The 14,543-nt window shown below is 44.6% G+C and overlaps 1 protein-coding gene across 1 annotated transcript in view; it reads right to left on the reverse strand.

Moving 5' to 3' along the window:
- The window catches only part of LOC103463200 (myomegalin), a 50,096-nt gene that overhangs the window by 2,348 nt on the left and 33,205 nt on the right, over positions 1-14,543 (reverse strand). Inside the window, exons 5-9 of the mRNA XM_081605911.1 lie at positions 3,895-4,005; positions 1,669-1,745; positions 1,051-1,174; positions 840-976; positions 614-731 (exon numbers count right to left, since the gene is read on the reverse strand). Of these exons, the coding sequence (XP_081462037.1) occupies positions 614-731; positions 840-976; positions 1,051-1,174; positions 1,669-1,745; positions 3,895-4,005 (567 nt within the window). The remainder of the gene's footprint in view (positions 1-613; positions 732-839; positions 977-1,050; positions 1,175-1,668; positions 1,746-3,894; positions 4,006-14,543) is intronic.

The following is a 14,543-nucleotide window of genomic DNA, read 5'->3' on the forward strand; positions in this document are numbered from 1 at the left end:
CGGCGGTTCAAATGCTTCTAACTTAACATTTTGTTTTTAGTTTCGGTTATTAACACGAAGGAGAAAATCTCTCAGGGGTTCAAACTCCAACCCCAGAAAAGTTCAATAAATTACAGAAAAACATAAATTTTAAATATGTTTCAACTTTAACCATTATTTAATATTCTTAAAGCCTCATTAACTATGGAATAATTAAATCCACTGCACTTTAAAAGCTTAAAGCTGCTTTTTTTTTCTGTGTTTAATCAGCTGAATAAAATTATTTCAGCCAAATATTTGTTTTAATTCATTCATTCTATGGATTTATTGCATTAAAACCTTTTCTTGTATGATTAATTACACGTTTTTTATGTAAAAGTTCCAGTTGGAACTTTAGTAATTGCATGTTTCTGGTACACCTGTATGTCTGACGCACAAGCTACATTCGCTAACAGGCGATGAAGCCGCTTCTCCCCGACGCCGGACTGGCTCGTTTAAATCATCGATAAAGGTTCAGATAAAATCTGATTCATTATTTACAGACTATTAAATATTTTCATTAGTTTAAAATCTTCAGGGTGAAGTTTTATTTCTGCTCTAGCCGTCAGGAAAAGACGGATGGCGGTAAAAATACCTCGGCGCCTCGTTCTCTGTTCTCCAGCGAGGATGATGAAAGGTCATGAACTTTGACCTGCAGCTCTTCGACCTGGAGGCTTAGCGACTGTTTCTGCTGCACCAGATCCTCAATCAGCCTGAAACAGGAAGTGGAGCGAAGCTCAGAGGTCTGAGGGCAGAACTCACCCAGACCCAGATCTACGTGGAGCCAGCGGTGAACTGAAGAGTGAAAAGCATCCAGTCACCTGTCTGCGTCAGTCGGACTCGTTCCGTGTTCCTCCATCTTCTCCAGCATCTCCCTCTGCAGGGCCAGGCAGCGCTGGGCCTCGGCGTCCGCCAGCGACGCCATGCGCCGGGCCTCGCTCCGGGCCGCCTCGGCCTCCTGGACCACACAACCACAACGCTCATGATGATGACCGCTTCTGGATATCAGCCAATCAGGAAGAGACTCTGGACCTTTTGCAGCAGCTGAACTTTGTCCTCCAGCATGTCCAGCTTGTGTCTGACCTCGTCCTGCCGCTCCAGCAGGCGGCGCTGCAGCTCCGCTTCATTCTGATCGGACAGGACCTCGGCTGTGGATCTGAGTGGGTCACAACATCAGCAGCCGTTTCGGCGAAGCGGCAGAAAAACTTCAGCTCCCAAACATCAAAGATTCTCTTGTATTTATAAAGAGCAAATCTCAAAACATGATTTTTGTTTGTTGATGGATATTTCTGGTGGTTATTATCTGAGTCATTTAGCCTTTAAACAGGATTTAAAATCAAAAAGTAAGAAAGACTGAAATGCTTTAAGTCATGCTGAAGGGACACATTTCACTCTATTTAGTTTAGAGAGCAAAAAACTTACATTTAAATTGATCACAAAATACAAATTTATAATTCATTAGATATTTGAAAACCACAAATCTGTGACCCAGGCTGAGGATTTAATATTAGACGTAAAACAGGATCACCAAAACGTCTCTGTGCAGACATTCGGTCTGGTCTGAAGGTTTTCCTCAGCTGAAATAAATCTGACGCCGGCCCTTTAAGAGCACCCAGCAGGCGGGAGGCCTGAAGCGGGTCGGCTACTCACAGCGCCCGGTCCAGAAGCTCCTGCTTCTCCTGCAGGTCCTTCTTCAGACTCTCAACCTCCACCTTCAGCTCAATGTTCTGCAGGACAAACAGGAAGAACGATGAGAAACGCCTGACCACTTCCTGCTCACATCCTGACCACTTCCTGCTCACATCCTGACCACTTCCTGTTTACTTCCTGCTCACATCCTGACCACTTCCTGTTTACTTCCTGCTCACATCCTGACCACTTCCTGCTCACATCCTGACCACTTCCTGCTCACGTCCTGACCACTTCCTGTTTACTTCCTGCTCACATCCTGACCACTTCCTGTTTACTTCCTGCTCACATCCTGACCACTTCCTGTTTACTTCCTGCTCACATCCTGACCACTTCCTGTTTACTTCCTGCTCACATCCTGACCACTTCCTGTTTACTTCCTGCTCACATCCTGACCACTTCCTGCAGGTTCAGAGTTTCTTTCCCTGGACTCAGGATCTGATTCCAGAGGTCAGAGGTCATCATCAATATGTTTAAAGCTAAACAGCACAGTCTAAATTTTAGCAGCGAGTTGATTGACACCAAATTTTGGTTGACCTCTGATGACCCCTGGAAACTTTTTAAATAATATCTTTAAAACGTTTTTACTGCACAAACATTTGACACCAGTTCTGGATTTGGGTGATGTGAGGTTGACCTTTTGACCTTTAAACTTTCACTAATATCTTCAAAGCAAAAGCAGCACAAACAAACGTTTGACACCAGTTCAGTTAGATCTGAAATACAGATCTATGTTTTCCAGCAATTCTCCAGGCTGGAGGAACGACAGAACCAGAACCAGAACCAGAACCAAGAACCAGCACCAGAACCAGAACTGGAACCAGAACAAGCACCAGCACCAGAACCAGCACCAGAACCGGAACAAGCACCAGAACTGGAACCAGAACCAGAACTGGAACCAGAACCAGCACCAGAACCAGAACCAGAACCAGAACCAGAACCAGCACCAGAACCAGAACAAGCACCAGAACCAGAACCAGAACCAGAACCAGAACCAGCACCAGAACCAGAACCAGAACCAGAACCAGAACCAGCACCAGAACCAGAACCAGCACCAGAACCAGAACCAGCACCAGAACCAGCACCAGAACCAGCACCAGCATTCTCTCCTCTGGGTTTGTGTTTGTTTGTTTCTAATCTTGGCTCCTCCACCTGCTGCGTCTGTAACAACATCCAGCAGCGCCTCCACTTTTAGCCCCTCGCTCCGCCTGCAGCAACAAACCGGACCGGACCGGCCCGGCCCAGCAGCTCTGCTCACATGCAGCAGGCGCTGACCCACTGACACCCAGACACAGGTGTCCGGTTCAGAACCAGAGCAGGGCTAAAAATGGAGCAGGGCAGAATGTGGGTCAGTGGGCTGCAGGCGCACAAAATGAAAAGATTATTTTTAATATTTTACAAAGAAACGACGAGTTTTTACTGTTTAACCTTCTGATTTTATTCTCCACGGATCTGAGTGACGTTGGTCTCACAGCAAACTGGTGCAAATGGAAACATGGAATCATCAATAATCCACCAGTTATTACACTCATAATAATGACGGCACTATCAGTACAGGTAGAAAAGGACATTTCTGTCCAAAATGTAGAAACTCTGACATTCATTTCAGACGTTTTCTAGAAAACTCACATTTCTCCAACAAGTTCGAAATTTTGGAATAATTCTCAGAAATTTGAAGGAAAAATAAAAAAAAATTGGAAAATTTCAAGAAGTTGAAAATGTTGACTTTTGAAACTCAGAAATGTTTGATTGACTTTATTTTTTCCGTCTCCAACGGCGTCATGAGACATCATGATGATAACAACAACACCATATTCAACATATTTAATTTAAACAGTGGATGAAAAATCATTATTTAAATTCAACAAAAAGCAAAACCAGCAACAAAAATGAACTGACTGATAATATCTTATATGTTAATTTGAACAGTTTTATAAATTAATTGTGCAGCAACACTTTTTTGTTCATGCTACTATTAAATCAAATAAACTGGAGGGAGGATTTAATAAGGTTTTATATTTGATTTTTATAACCTTTTTGTTTTTTTCTTAGTGATATTTTTTCTCTGATATTTTAGTTGCTTGAAATAAATAAACGTTTGGGTTCAAAGATATTAACAAACGTCTCCAGAGGTCACCCGGTCCCACAGACGTCCTAGTTAAAGTCTCGGTGGGTTCTGCCACTCACCGCTCTGTGGACGCCGTCGCCGCTCTGATCAAACTTCTGCTGGATCTTCTCCTCCAGGAAGTAGATCCGCAGCTTCAGGCTGAAGTTCTCCTTCTTCAGGTCGTTCAGGTGCTGCGAGACGGTGCGGTAACCATGGAAACCAGAGTTAGCCATGAGCGGCGGCGGCGCCGCGGGGGCCTCTACAGACCCCATCACACCAGAAACTACAGAAATATCCCGAAGAAACCAGCAACACAAGCTGAGCGACTGCAGCTCAGCTGAATGAAGCTATCGCTAACGCTAAGACAGTCTGGTCAGGGTGGGATCAGCTGGGAGGGGCAACAGGGGCAACGGTTTTACCCCAGAGAGAGAGAGAGAGATAGATGAAGAATGTGAGAGCAGAGCGTCTGGTGAGAGCCAGCGGTAAAAAAGGCGACTCAAGTTCCCGATCCACTTGGGAAATCTACATGAACAGGATTCCTGCTCCGGAACAGGAATCCTCTCCAAACTACACAGCATGTTAGCCAGGATCCTCTGAGTCTGGAGGGAGGATTTCCAGGAGAACCCGCCTTCAGAGGAGCTGCAGCACCAGCAGCGCTCGCCTCCAAGTCCCGCAGCATCACTACAGCTTCACACACACCATGTTCCAGACCCGAGGTCAAGGAAACGCTCTTCCTCTGGAAATGCAGCAAAGTTCAACAACGAGGAGGGAGATGAGAGCAGCTCTGGAGGCTGTGAGGCCCAGAACCACGTCCTGACGCACGTCCAGAGCAATAATTACTGCTGGGTTGGTGCTCACTGCTCGCACCTGAGCAAATGGAGCTAGTTACTGCCAACTGAGGCAAACCGGATCTGACTTTCCAGGAGGTCAGAGGTCAACCGCCTGGATTCATTGTTTTAATTCGTCATGCGATCCACTGATTTATTGCAACAGGCCTGTTGAAGCACGTTGTAGGAATAAATAATAAAAACTTTAAAAACTAAAAACACTACAAAAGTACTAAATAAAATACATTGGGGATTCCTAAAATACAATTTTATATCTACAAATGTTACAAATTAAATGTTTCATGTGAAGACTTTAGCAAATAATAAATAAATTCCACATAAATGTAAAACAACAGAAATGTTCTGGCAGTAAGGATCAAACTGTAAATAAGCATAAAACTAAAATATAATCAACTTTAGCAGCAAAGATTTTGTGGATAAACGAAGAATTTGACTCACAACGTAAATGTTAAATTTCATAAAATAAACTAAATGATTCACATTCAGCACAGGAAACCTTGGTTGGAGCCACAGGCCGTGACCTTTGACCTCTGACGGGTGTTTCTGATCAGATGCCTGACCCTCTGCCAGCGTCCAGGTGAGTTCAGCTCCAGCACCGCCATGACCCGGCCACAGGGAGGCGCTGTGGCTCCAGCAGGCCCGGCTGCGGCTGCACAGGAACCATGCGGAGCGCAGAGCGGCGCCCCATCTTCAGACGAACCCGAACAAACGGCGGCAACAGCTGCAGGGACGTCTGCGGCGCCGCATCGACGTCTGCGGCGCCGCATCGACGTCTGCGGCGCCGCATCGACGTCTGCAGCTACGTCTGCAGCGCCGCATCGACGTCTGCAGCGCCGCATCATCAACAACAACACATTACTGTCCGCAGCTCAGCAGCTGGACGCCTGCAGCCCGACCCGAACGCCACGTCCCATCAGAACTTTACCTCCTTTTGCTGCTCCTGTTGCTATTAATATGCTGATCACTATAAATACCTGCAGGCTCATTTTCAGGTTGCTGCGGTTGAAGAGACGTAAAAAAGAAAACGGGTTGAATGTCCTCAGACAGCTGCTGCGTTCCTCAGATCTCATATCAAACACAGTGGAAACACGACGGTTCTGATGGATTTCAGCTGTTCTCCCTCTGGATTAGCAGCTTTTAGCCAACGGCAGCATTTCCAGACCAACAGAAGGTGGCGCTGTCGCTCTGGTTCTATTACTTCTACATAAAAATGGACCCGTTTGTAAAGTCACACAGTCACAAATTAACAGCAGTAATTTCAGACACTTAAAAAACATTTTGTTTGTCAGGATCATATTTTCACCGCGTGACTCATTCAGTCATACATGACAAAGTTTCTAACTAAATAAATGGAGTCAGGCTAAATATTTAGCTATCAAGCTAAATATTTAAATTTAGTGAAGAAACAATATGTATTTAACTGGACAAACTAAATATTTATCTACTATATAAATATTAAGAAACAAGCTCAATATAAATACACCAAGCTAATTATTTTTGTTAGCTAAAATATCTACCTTATTATTTTTAGTTACTAAGCTAAATATTTAGCTTGAAGCTGATATTTATGAACTAATTATCGACATGGTGAAGCTTCATTATCCAGATTATTGCTGTTCATTTCTGACATATTTCCTCTAGAAGCTTCAGGTCGGATCACATCAGGATGTTTGTTTCTGGGTTTTCAGTCAGAAAGACGTTCAAACTGCAGCAAAGAGCGAAACAAATATAAACTGAACAAGAAACACTGAAAAACTTTCACTTCCACAGAAAATCCAAACCACAAAGAAAAGAAAAAGAGAACTGAACCAAAGAACTGAACCAGAGAACCGAACCAAAGAACTGAACCAAAGAACTGAACCAGAGAACCGAACCAAAGAACTGAACCAAAGAACTGAACCAGAGAACCGAACCAAAGAACTGCACCAAAGAACCGAACCAGAGAACTGAACCAGAGAACCGAACCAGAGAACTGAACCAAAGAACTGAACCAGAGAACTGAACCAAAGAACTGAACCAGAGAACTGAACCAAAGAACTGAACCAAAGAACCGAACCAGAGAACTGAACCAAAGAACCGAACCAGAGAACCGAACCAGAGAACCGAACCAGAGAACCGAACCAGAGAACCGAAACAGAGAACTGAACCAGAGAACCGAACCAGAGAACCGAACCAGAGAACCGAACCAGAGAACCGAACCAGAGAACTGAACCAGAGAACCGAACCAAAGAACCGAACCAGAGAACCGAACCAAAGAACCGAACCAGAGAACTGAACCAGAGAACCGAACCAGAGAACCGAACCAGAGAACCGAACCAGAGAACTGAACCAGAGAACTGAACCAAAGAACTGAACCAGAGAACTGAACCAAAGAACTGAACCAGAGAACCGAACCAGAGAACCGAACCAGAGAACTGAACCAGAGAACTGAACCAAAGAACTGAACCAGAGAACTGAACCAAAGAACTGAACCAGAGAACCGAACTAGAGAACTGAACCAGAGAACCGAACCAAAGAACCGAACCAGAGAACTGAACCAGAGAACTGAACCAGAGAACCGAACCAGAGAACCGAACCAGAGAACCGAACCAGAGAACTGAACCAGAGAACCGAACCAGAGAACCGAACCAAGAACCGAACCAGAGAACTGAACCAGAGAACCGAACCAGAGAACTGAACCAAAGAACCAAAAAAAAGAACTGAACCAAAGAACCGAACCAAAGAACCGAACCAGAGAACTGAACCAGAGAACTGAACCAAAGAGCCAAAAAAAACGAACTGAACCAAAGAACTGAACCAAAGAGCCAAAAAAAGAACTGAACCAAAGAACTGAACCAGAGAACCAAAAAAAAAGAACTGAACCAGAGAACCAAAAAAAAGAACTGAACCAGAGAACCAAAAAAAAGAACTGAACCAGAGAACTGAACCAAAGAACTGAACCAGAGAACCGAACTAGAGAACTGAACCAGAGAACCGAACCAAAGAACCGAACCAGAGAACTGAACCAGAGAACTGAACCAGAGAACCGAACCAGAGAACTGAACCAGAGAACTGAACCAGAGAACCGAACCAGAGAACCGAACCAGAGAACCGAACCAGAGAACCGAACCAGAGAACCGAACCAGAGAACCGAACCAGAGAACTGAACCAGAGAACCGAACCAGAGAACCGAACCAAGAACCGAACCAGAGAACTGAACCAGAGAACCGAACCAGAGAACTGAACCAAAGAACCAAAAAAAAGAACTGAACCAGAGAACTGAACCAAAGAGCCAAAAAAAAAGACCTGAACCAAAGAACTGAACCAAAGAGCCAAAAAAAAGAACTGAACCGGAGAACTGAACCAAAGAACTGAACTTTGGAACTGTTGGTAACATGCTGACTCAGCGCAGTCAGAGGAACTTGTTGTGTCAGAACGATCGTTTCCTGGTGAGGAGTCATCACCAGGATGCCACCAGCCAATCAGAGGCAGAGTCCGTGTCATGTGACAGCCAATGAGAACCGACTGATTCTGATTTCTCAGGAAGCTGAGAGTAAAACACCAGTTCTTTCAGACTTTTGGGACAAAATTTCCTACGTCTTTGATTTTGTCATTTAAAAACAATTTTTTTAAAATCCTACAAAGAACAGTGAGACTGACTCACTGGTTCTCCAATAAATTTCTAATGTGAAACCAGAGGAAGTCAGAGGAACGATGTGAGCAGGACGGGATCTGTGCTTTGTCTGGTTGCAGAAACAAAAACCTTTCGTTCGTCAGAAATATGAGGAGATTACGGAAGATTTCAGCCGTTTTCAGACCACAAGGGTCATTTATCCCTATGGCCAGCAGGGGGCGACGGCGAGAGCCAGAACCAGTTCAGCTCAGAGACTTCAGCTGCAGCAGATCCACCGGGTCACCAGAACCAGAACCAGTTCAGCTCAGAGACTTCAGCTGCAGCAGATCCACCGGGTCACCAGAACCAGAACCAGGGTTACTGCAGTTTCAACTAATAAAAACTGGAACTGATAAAAACATTTATGTTCACCAAAATAAATAAAAACGGGAATTAATGGAGAAAATCTGTAACATAAAACTTTGATCTTCTCCAATTCTGCTCCTAAAAATTAACCCAAGTATAAAAAAACCAAAGAACCAAAACCAAAACGTCTGGCTTGGAGGTCATTCTGTTAAAATAAATACCTTTCAGGGTGAAGCACTGACCTTCACTGTAACCCGGGGTGTCCAACATGTGGTCCGGGGGCCATTTGTGGTCCCTGGAAGAAGGCTGCAGTTCAATAATGCCACAAATTTGGCAGTAATGAGAATTTTAATAGTACATTTAATTCTTCTTTAATGGAAATTTTTAGACAAAGTATTTTTATTTAAACAGAAAAGTTTTCTTTTCATTTTAACTTCATAAGTAGAATTATAAACATCCAGCAGCTTTTTACTAAAAACAAAAATAAAACATTTATTTATTAAACTTTGGCCAGCCCAGTTTTTATAGAAACTTCTGGTTTTACATTTTGTACAGATGTCAAATAGAAAATGTTTTTATGAACCATAATTGTGTCTGAATAAACAGGATCGATATAGAAAGTTCGTATTTAAAAGAGTCTTGAAGCCAGTTTGTGTTTCAAACACCTAAATTCACGTGTTTAGTTGTTGCTGCATTCAGGCAGGAATCTGTTCCATTAAGAACCTGATACGTTTAATTCTGGTGCGTCATATTAACCCAGTTATCCTCTTAACAGGCTGAATAAATCACAGTATTTATGTACATTTTTGACAGCAACGTTACAAACATCAAACCCTTCAGAGGCACCAAAGGTGGAATAAACAGATATTAAAACAACAATGAGGAGCAGAATATTTCATTTATTTAATTAAAGACATCAGATATGCATTCTCCTCCTCTAACATTTGCTGAACTCCTTGTTAAGTTGCCATGGTGACGCAGGTTTACCACTAATGCCTGATGATGCATTTTTTACACATACATATGATCATGTAAAAAATCTAACAGATTTACTAATGCTAATCTTCACCACCTCTGTGTTTGGGCTGAGCTGCATCTATTTTATTTAGATCTGTTTGGTTGGACAAAGAGGTCAAACATTTAATCTGAAGGTTTTCTCTCCACATGGCTGAGCAAACCTGAAATCAGACCCTAAACCAGAACCTCTGGTTTTTCTAGAAAGCCTCTCATCGTTTTTCACTGAATTTATGTAATTTACCGTCAGGCGGCCGTTCAGGCAGCCCAGCAGGTCCTTTTCTAACACTGCAGTAAATTCTTGTGCAACTTTCTCTGACCTGATCCAAACCGGAGCTTTCCCCTGCCCCCTAGTGGCCGCTGGTGGCAGCGCAGGCGGCTCCTGGCGGCCTGACAGCATCGTTACTGGCAGAAAGCGTGCGTCCACAGTGTCAAACATCCTTCAGGCCCGACATGTGTTTGCTGCCTGTTGGCGCTCGGCGTGGAAACCCTTGATTTGTGCGGATCTGACAGGAAAGCGCCCTGCTAAGTTAATCTTTGTGCGCGCCGCAGTGCCAGAGCTAATCAGCGGACGTCAACACGCGTACACACTCCGTAATGAGCCAGCGCGAAGACAAGCACGGCTCTGTGCCGCGGCCCAAACAGCCAGAGCACAATATTTACCACGGACCATTCATCTTCAGACAAACGCGCACGCCGGCCCGCCGAGGAAACGCGGACACCAGAGAGAGCCGGCCCAATCTGCAGGCGTAAACAGAACCGGGCCGGGCCGGGCGCTGCAGGCCGAATACTTTCCATCAGTTTGTGTAAGCATTGATAAACACTCTACATGCAATCATAAGAGCATGCGTTTCACTGGAGAGCGCCGAGCTTTTCCCACCGCTGCACTTCACAGAGAGCGGCTCTGCGTCTCATTCCGGCTGTTTATGGCAGATCCAAATTATGGTATCAGGTTCCCCCAAAACCCAACCGACTGTCATGGCCGACCCTCCCTTCCAGGCCGGGAGGGGAGGAACGCTACCCCTCTCTGAACTGCAGGCCGTACGGGAAGAGGGAGAAAAACAAACCCAGAGCTTCAGAGAAAACCTTCAGGAAGAGCTGCTGGAAACGTCCCAGTTAAAGCCCGGACAAACACATCAAGACTCTGAACTTCTGGGCCGTGTGTGCAAGTAGACCTGAACTCATTCCGGTTCTGGATCCAGATTCTGGATCCAGATCCAGAACCGGATCTGAACCAAACATCTCCTAAAGTCTTCATGCTTTGCAGTTTCTAACGAGCCTGCGGTTCATAATGTGTCCACTGGGTGGCGACAGCAGAATGAGACTGAAAACTCATGGAAGCTTCCTGGTCATGACGCAAATATTCTCAATAATTATTACGCAGTAGTTACACACTACAGTCACAAAGGCTGGAAACAGTCCCGATTGATTTACATTGACCAAACATTTGATGTTTGCTGCATTTTCACATATTTATGGATCAAAAACAACTAACTAACCTCATAAAGCTAGAGCAGTTCATGCAAACATTACAAATAAAAGGTCGTGTGAAGGCGTACGGTCAGAGGAACCGTTCGGTCAGAGGAACCGTTGGGTCAGAGGAACCGTTCGGTCAGAGGAACCGTTCGGTCAGAGAACCGTTCGGTCAGAGGAACCGTTCGGTCAGAGGAACCGTTCGGTCAGAGGAACCGTTCGGTCAGAGGAACCGTTCGGTCAGAGGAACTGTTCGGTCAGAGGAACCGTTCGGTCAGAGGAACCGTTCGGTCAGAGGAACCGTCGTGTGAAGGCGTTCGGTCAGAGGAACCGTTCGGTCAGAGGAACCGTTCGGTCAGAGGAACCGTTCGGTCAGAGGAACCGTTCGGTCAGAGAACCGTTCGGTCAGAGGAACCGTTCGATCAGAGGAACCGTTCGGTCAGAGAACCGTTCGGTCAGAGGAACCGTCGTGTGAACGCGTTCGGTCAGAGGAACCGTCGTGTGAACGCGTACGGTCAGAGGAACCGTTCGGTCAGAGGAACCGTTCGGTCAGAGGAACCGTTCGGTCAGAGAACCGTTCGGTCAGAGGAACCGTTTGGTCAGAGGAACTGTCGTGTGAAGGCGTTCAGTCAGAGGAACTGTACAGTCAGAGGAACCTTACAGTCAGAGGAACCGTCATGCGAAGGCGTACGGTCAGAGGAACCGTACAGTCAGAGGAACCGTTCAGTCAGAGGAACCGTTCAGTCAGAGGAACTGTTCGGTCAGAGGAACTGTCGTGTGAAGGCGTTCAGTCAGAGGAACCGTACGGTCAGAGGAACCGTACAGTCAGAGGAACCGTTCAGTCAGAGGAACCGTTCAGTCAGAGGAACCGTTCGGTCAGAGGAACTGTCGTGTGAAGGCGTTCAGTCAGAGGAACCGTACGGTCAGAGGAACCGTACAGTCAGAGGAACCGTCGTGCGAACGCGTTCGGTCGATATGATGCCTCCACGGTGCAGCAGAGTGTTTGTACCAACAGTCATGTGATCTCGGTCGCCTGCCCTGGTTTCTGCTCTCTGGATGGAAATCAAACCGTCGGGTCGCTGCAGCCTCAGGGCCGCTGCACTCAACCATCAGCTGGCAGGATGAACCGCGACGGCATAATGAGAGCAAGAGGAGGGGAGGGGAGCGGGTCAGAACCAGGATGAATCAGGATGGAGGAGCAGTGGAGAAAGGAATGAGGTCAAAGGTCATGGCACCCTGAGCCTGAATGTGGGACAGTTTCCTCTGGCTGAGAGCTGGAGATAAACACGAGCGTTAATGTTTCACCTGGTTATTAATTCATCTATGGATGTCATTTGCTAAATTTAATTTGGAGCTAAATATGTAACTAAATATTTAGTTTACTATTTAGCTTCAACCTGAATATTTATGTTGCTGACAGTTAGTGAGCTAAATATTCCAAACTAAGTATTTAGTCTGGAGGTAAATAATTATATGGTGAGATAAATATTTAGCTTTCTAACTAAATATTTAGCTAAGTGAATAAACATTTGGTTAGCAAGCCAAGTATTTAACTAAATATTCAGTTTGATGATAAATATTTAGTATCCTACTAAATATTTAACTTACTAAATAATTTTAGCAACCTAAATATTTACATTGAAGCTAAATATTTAGCAATTATAATTATTTAATTTGAAGCCAATTATTTAATTTGAAGCTAATATTTAGCTTGAAGCTAATATTTAGCAATTATAATTATTTAATTTGAAGCTAATATTTAGCTTGAACCTAATATTTAGCAATTATAATTATTTAATTTGAAGCTAAATATTTAGCTTGAAGCTAATATTTAGTTTGAAACTGACCGTTATAAATTACTAACATGGTGAAAGCGTGACTCAGAGAAATGAATCCAGACGTTTTTGTCTTAGACTAAATAATCCAGATTATTGTTAATTTTTGACTGTAGCTTTACAAACGGCACCATTTAATTTATAGATGTTATAAAAACAATAATTAGGAGCAAAAGACTGAATTTACTTCATTACAGGCTCAGATATATACATGCAGCTCCTGTAAAATTAGCTTCACTCCTTGTTAAATTGCCCAGGTGATTCATGTGTTCCACTAATACCTGATGATGCATTTTCTACACATACCAAAGGTCATACTAAAACACTCTTAATCCAACAGTTATGATGCTGATTTGCATTTTACACACCTGAATCTATGTTTAATCCAACCCAGAGTCTATGTAAGAGTCGGATCCATTTCATTCAGATCTGTCTGGCTGCAGGAACCAGACAGGAGGTAAAACCTTGAAGGTTTTGCAGCCATCCAGCCTCTGGCATCATTTTCTTTACAGAACTGGTAAAAAGGATCCTGCTGCAGTAAAACTGCTGTGTTTTATTTGCAGTAATCTGTTTACTGTTGGCTGGTGGACGTGCTGTAAACACGACTCCTTCCTGAACGCGAGAAATGAATTATTTTAATGTTCTGTCGCTGTTTTTATGTCCCATGTTATAACTGAGATAATGTTGTGAAATGAAAAGCAGCTGAACATACTGCAGCCGCACTGACAGCTACCACCACAGTGTCGGCCTCTCTGTGCGGAGCGGCCAAGCCTTTAATTACGCTGAGGTCAGGCTGGGACATCAGCTCGACACGCTGTGGCTCCGCAGCGTGTGAACATCTTCCATCTCCTGCATTTTAAGCTTCTAAAACTGTTTGGGTTCAATTTACATCAAGAGTCGCGTCAACCGCTGGTTTCCAAACATCGTATGTCAAGATTTCAGGCCCTGAAATGAAACACATTCTCACATCAAACTGGCGAGCGAGGGCCTGATTCAATCGCATTTATTAGTTTGAAATTTCCCCAGTTGAATGAAATGAGCAAAAAAGCCCAACAAATTTGGAAAACATTGTGCCGGTGCCAGGCGAATTATGCAGCGCTTGGCGGTCTGGCCCTGGGCTGGGGCTGCACTTCATTAGCCATCTTCCCTCCACCTTTCTCTGACAAATTCAATAAATGTTCATCTGGCTCCAATTAGGCCCTCGTTAGCAGTAATTGGCTTGGTATTTACTCACAGCATTACTCAGTCAGGGTACGCTCAGTCTCTCAGGCTGGTTACTTACCTGCCAAGTGCGTGCGCCGCGCAGAAAGCCTTCAGATCTGCTGAAAGGTCAACTTTCCTCCATCTAAAACCCACATGGCAACATATATCTGTCTGAAGCATTGTTCCCGTCTCAGTACACCCAGTTCCTGGCAGCTCTGCTGAAAAATATGCTTTTCAAGATGAGATTTCAGCTGAAGCCGGAGAGTTGAGGAGACCCTGACATGAGAACGGCCACGTCGTTCACCAGCAGCCCGACCAGAACCAAACGGCACAACTTCCACCTCTCACTCAGGAACCAAACGGCACAACTACCACCTTTCACTCAGGAACCAAACGGC

This window comes from Poecilia reticulata, chromosome 4 (assembly GCF_904066995.2).
Source record: "Poecilia reticulata chromosome 4, P_reticulata-male-v2, whole genome shotgun sequence".
Classification (NCBI taxonomy): domain Eukaryota; kingdom Metazoa; phylum Chordata; class Actinopteri; order Cyprinodontiformes; family Poeciliidae; genus Poecilia; species Poecilia reticulata.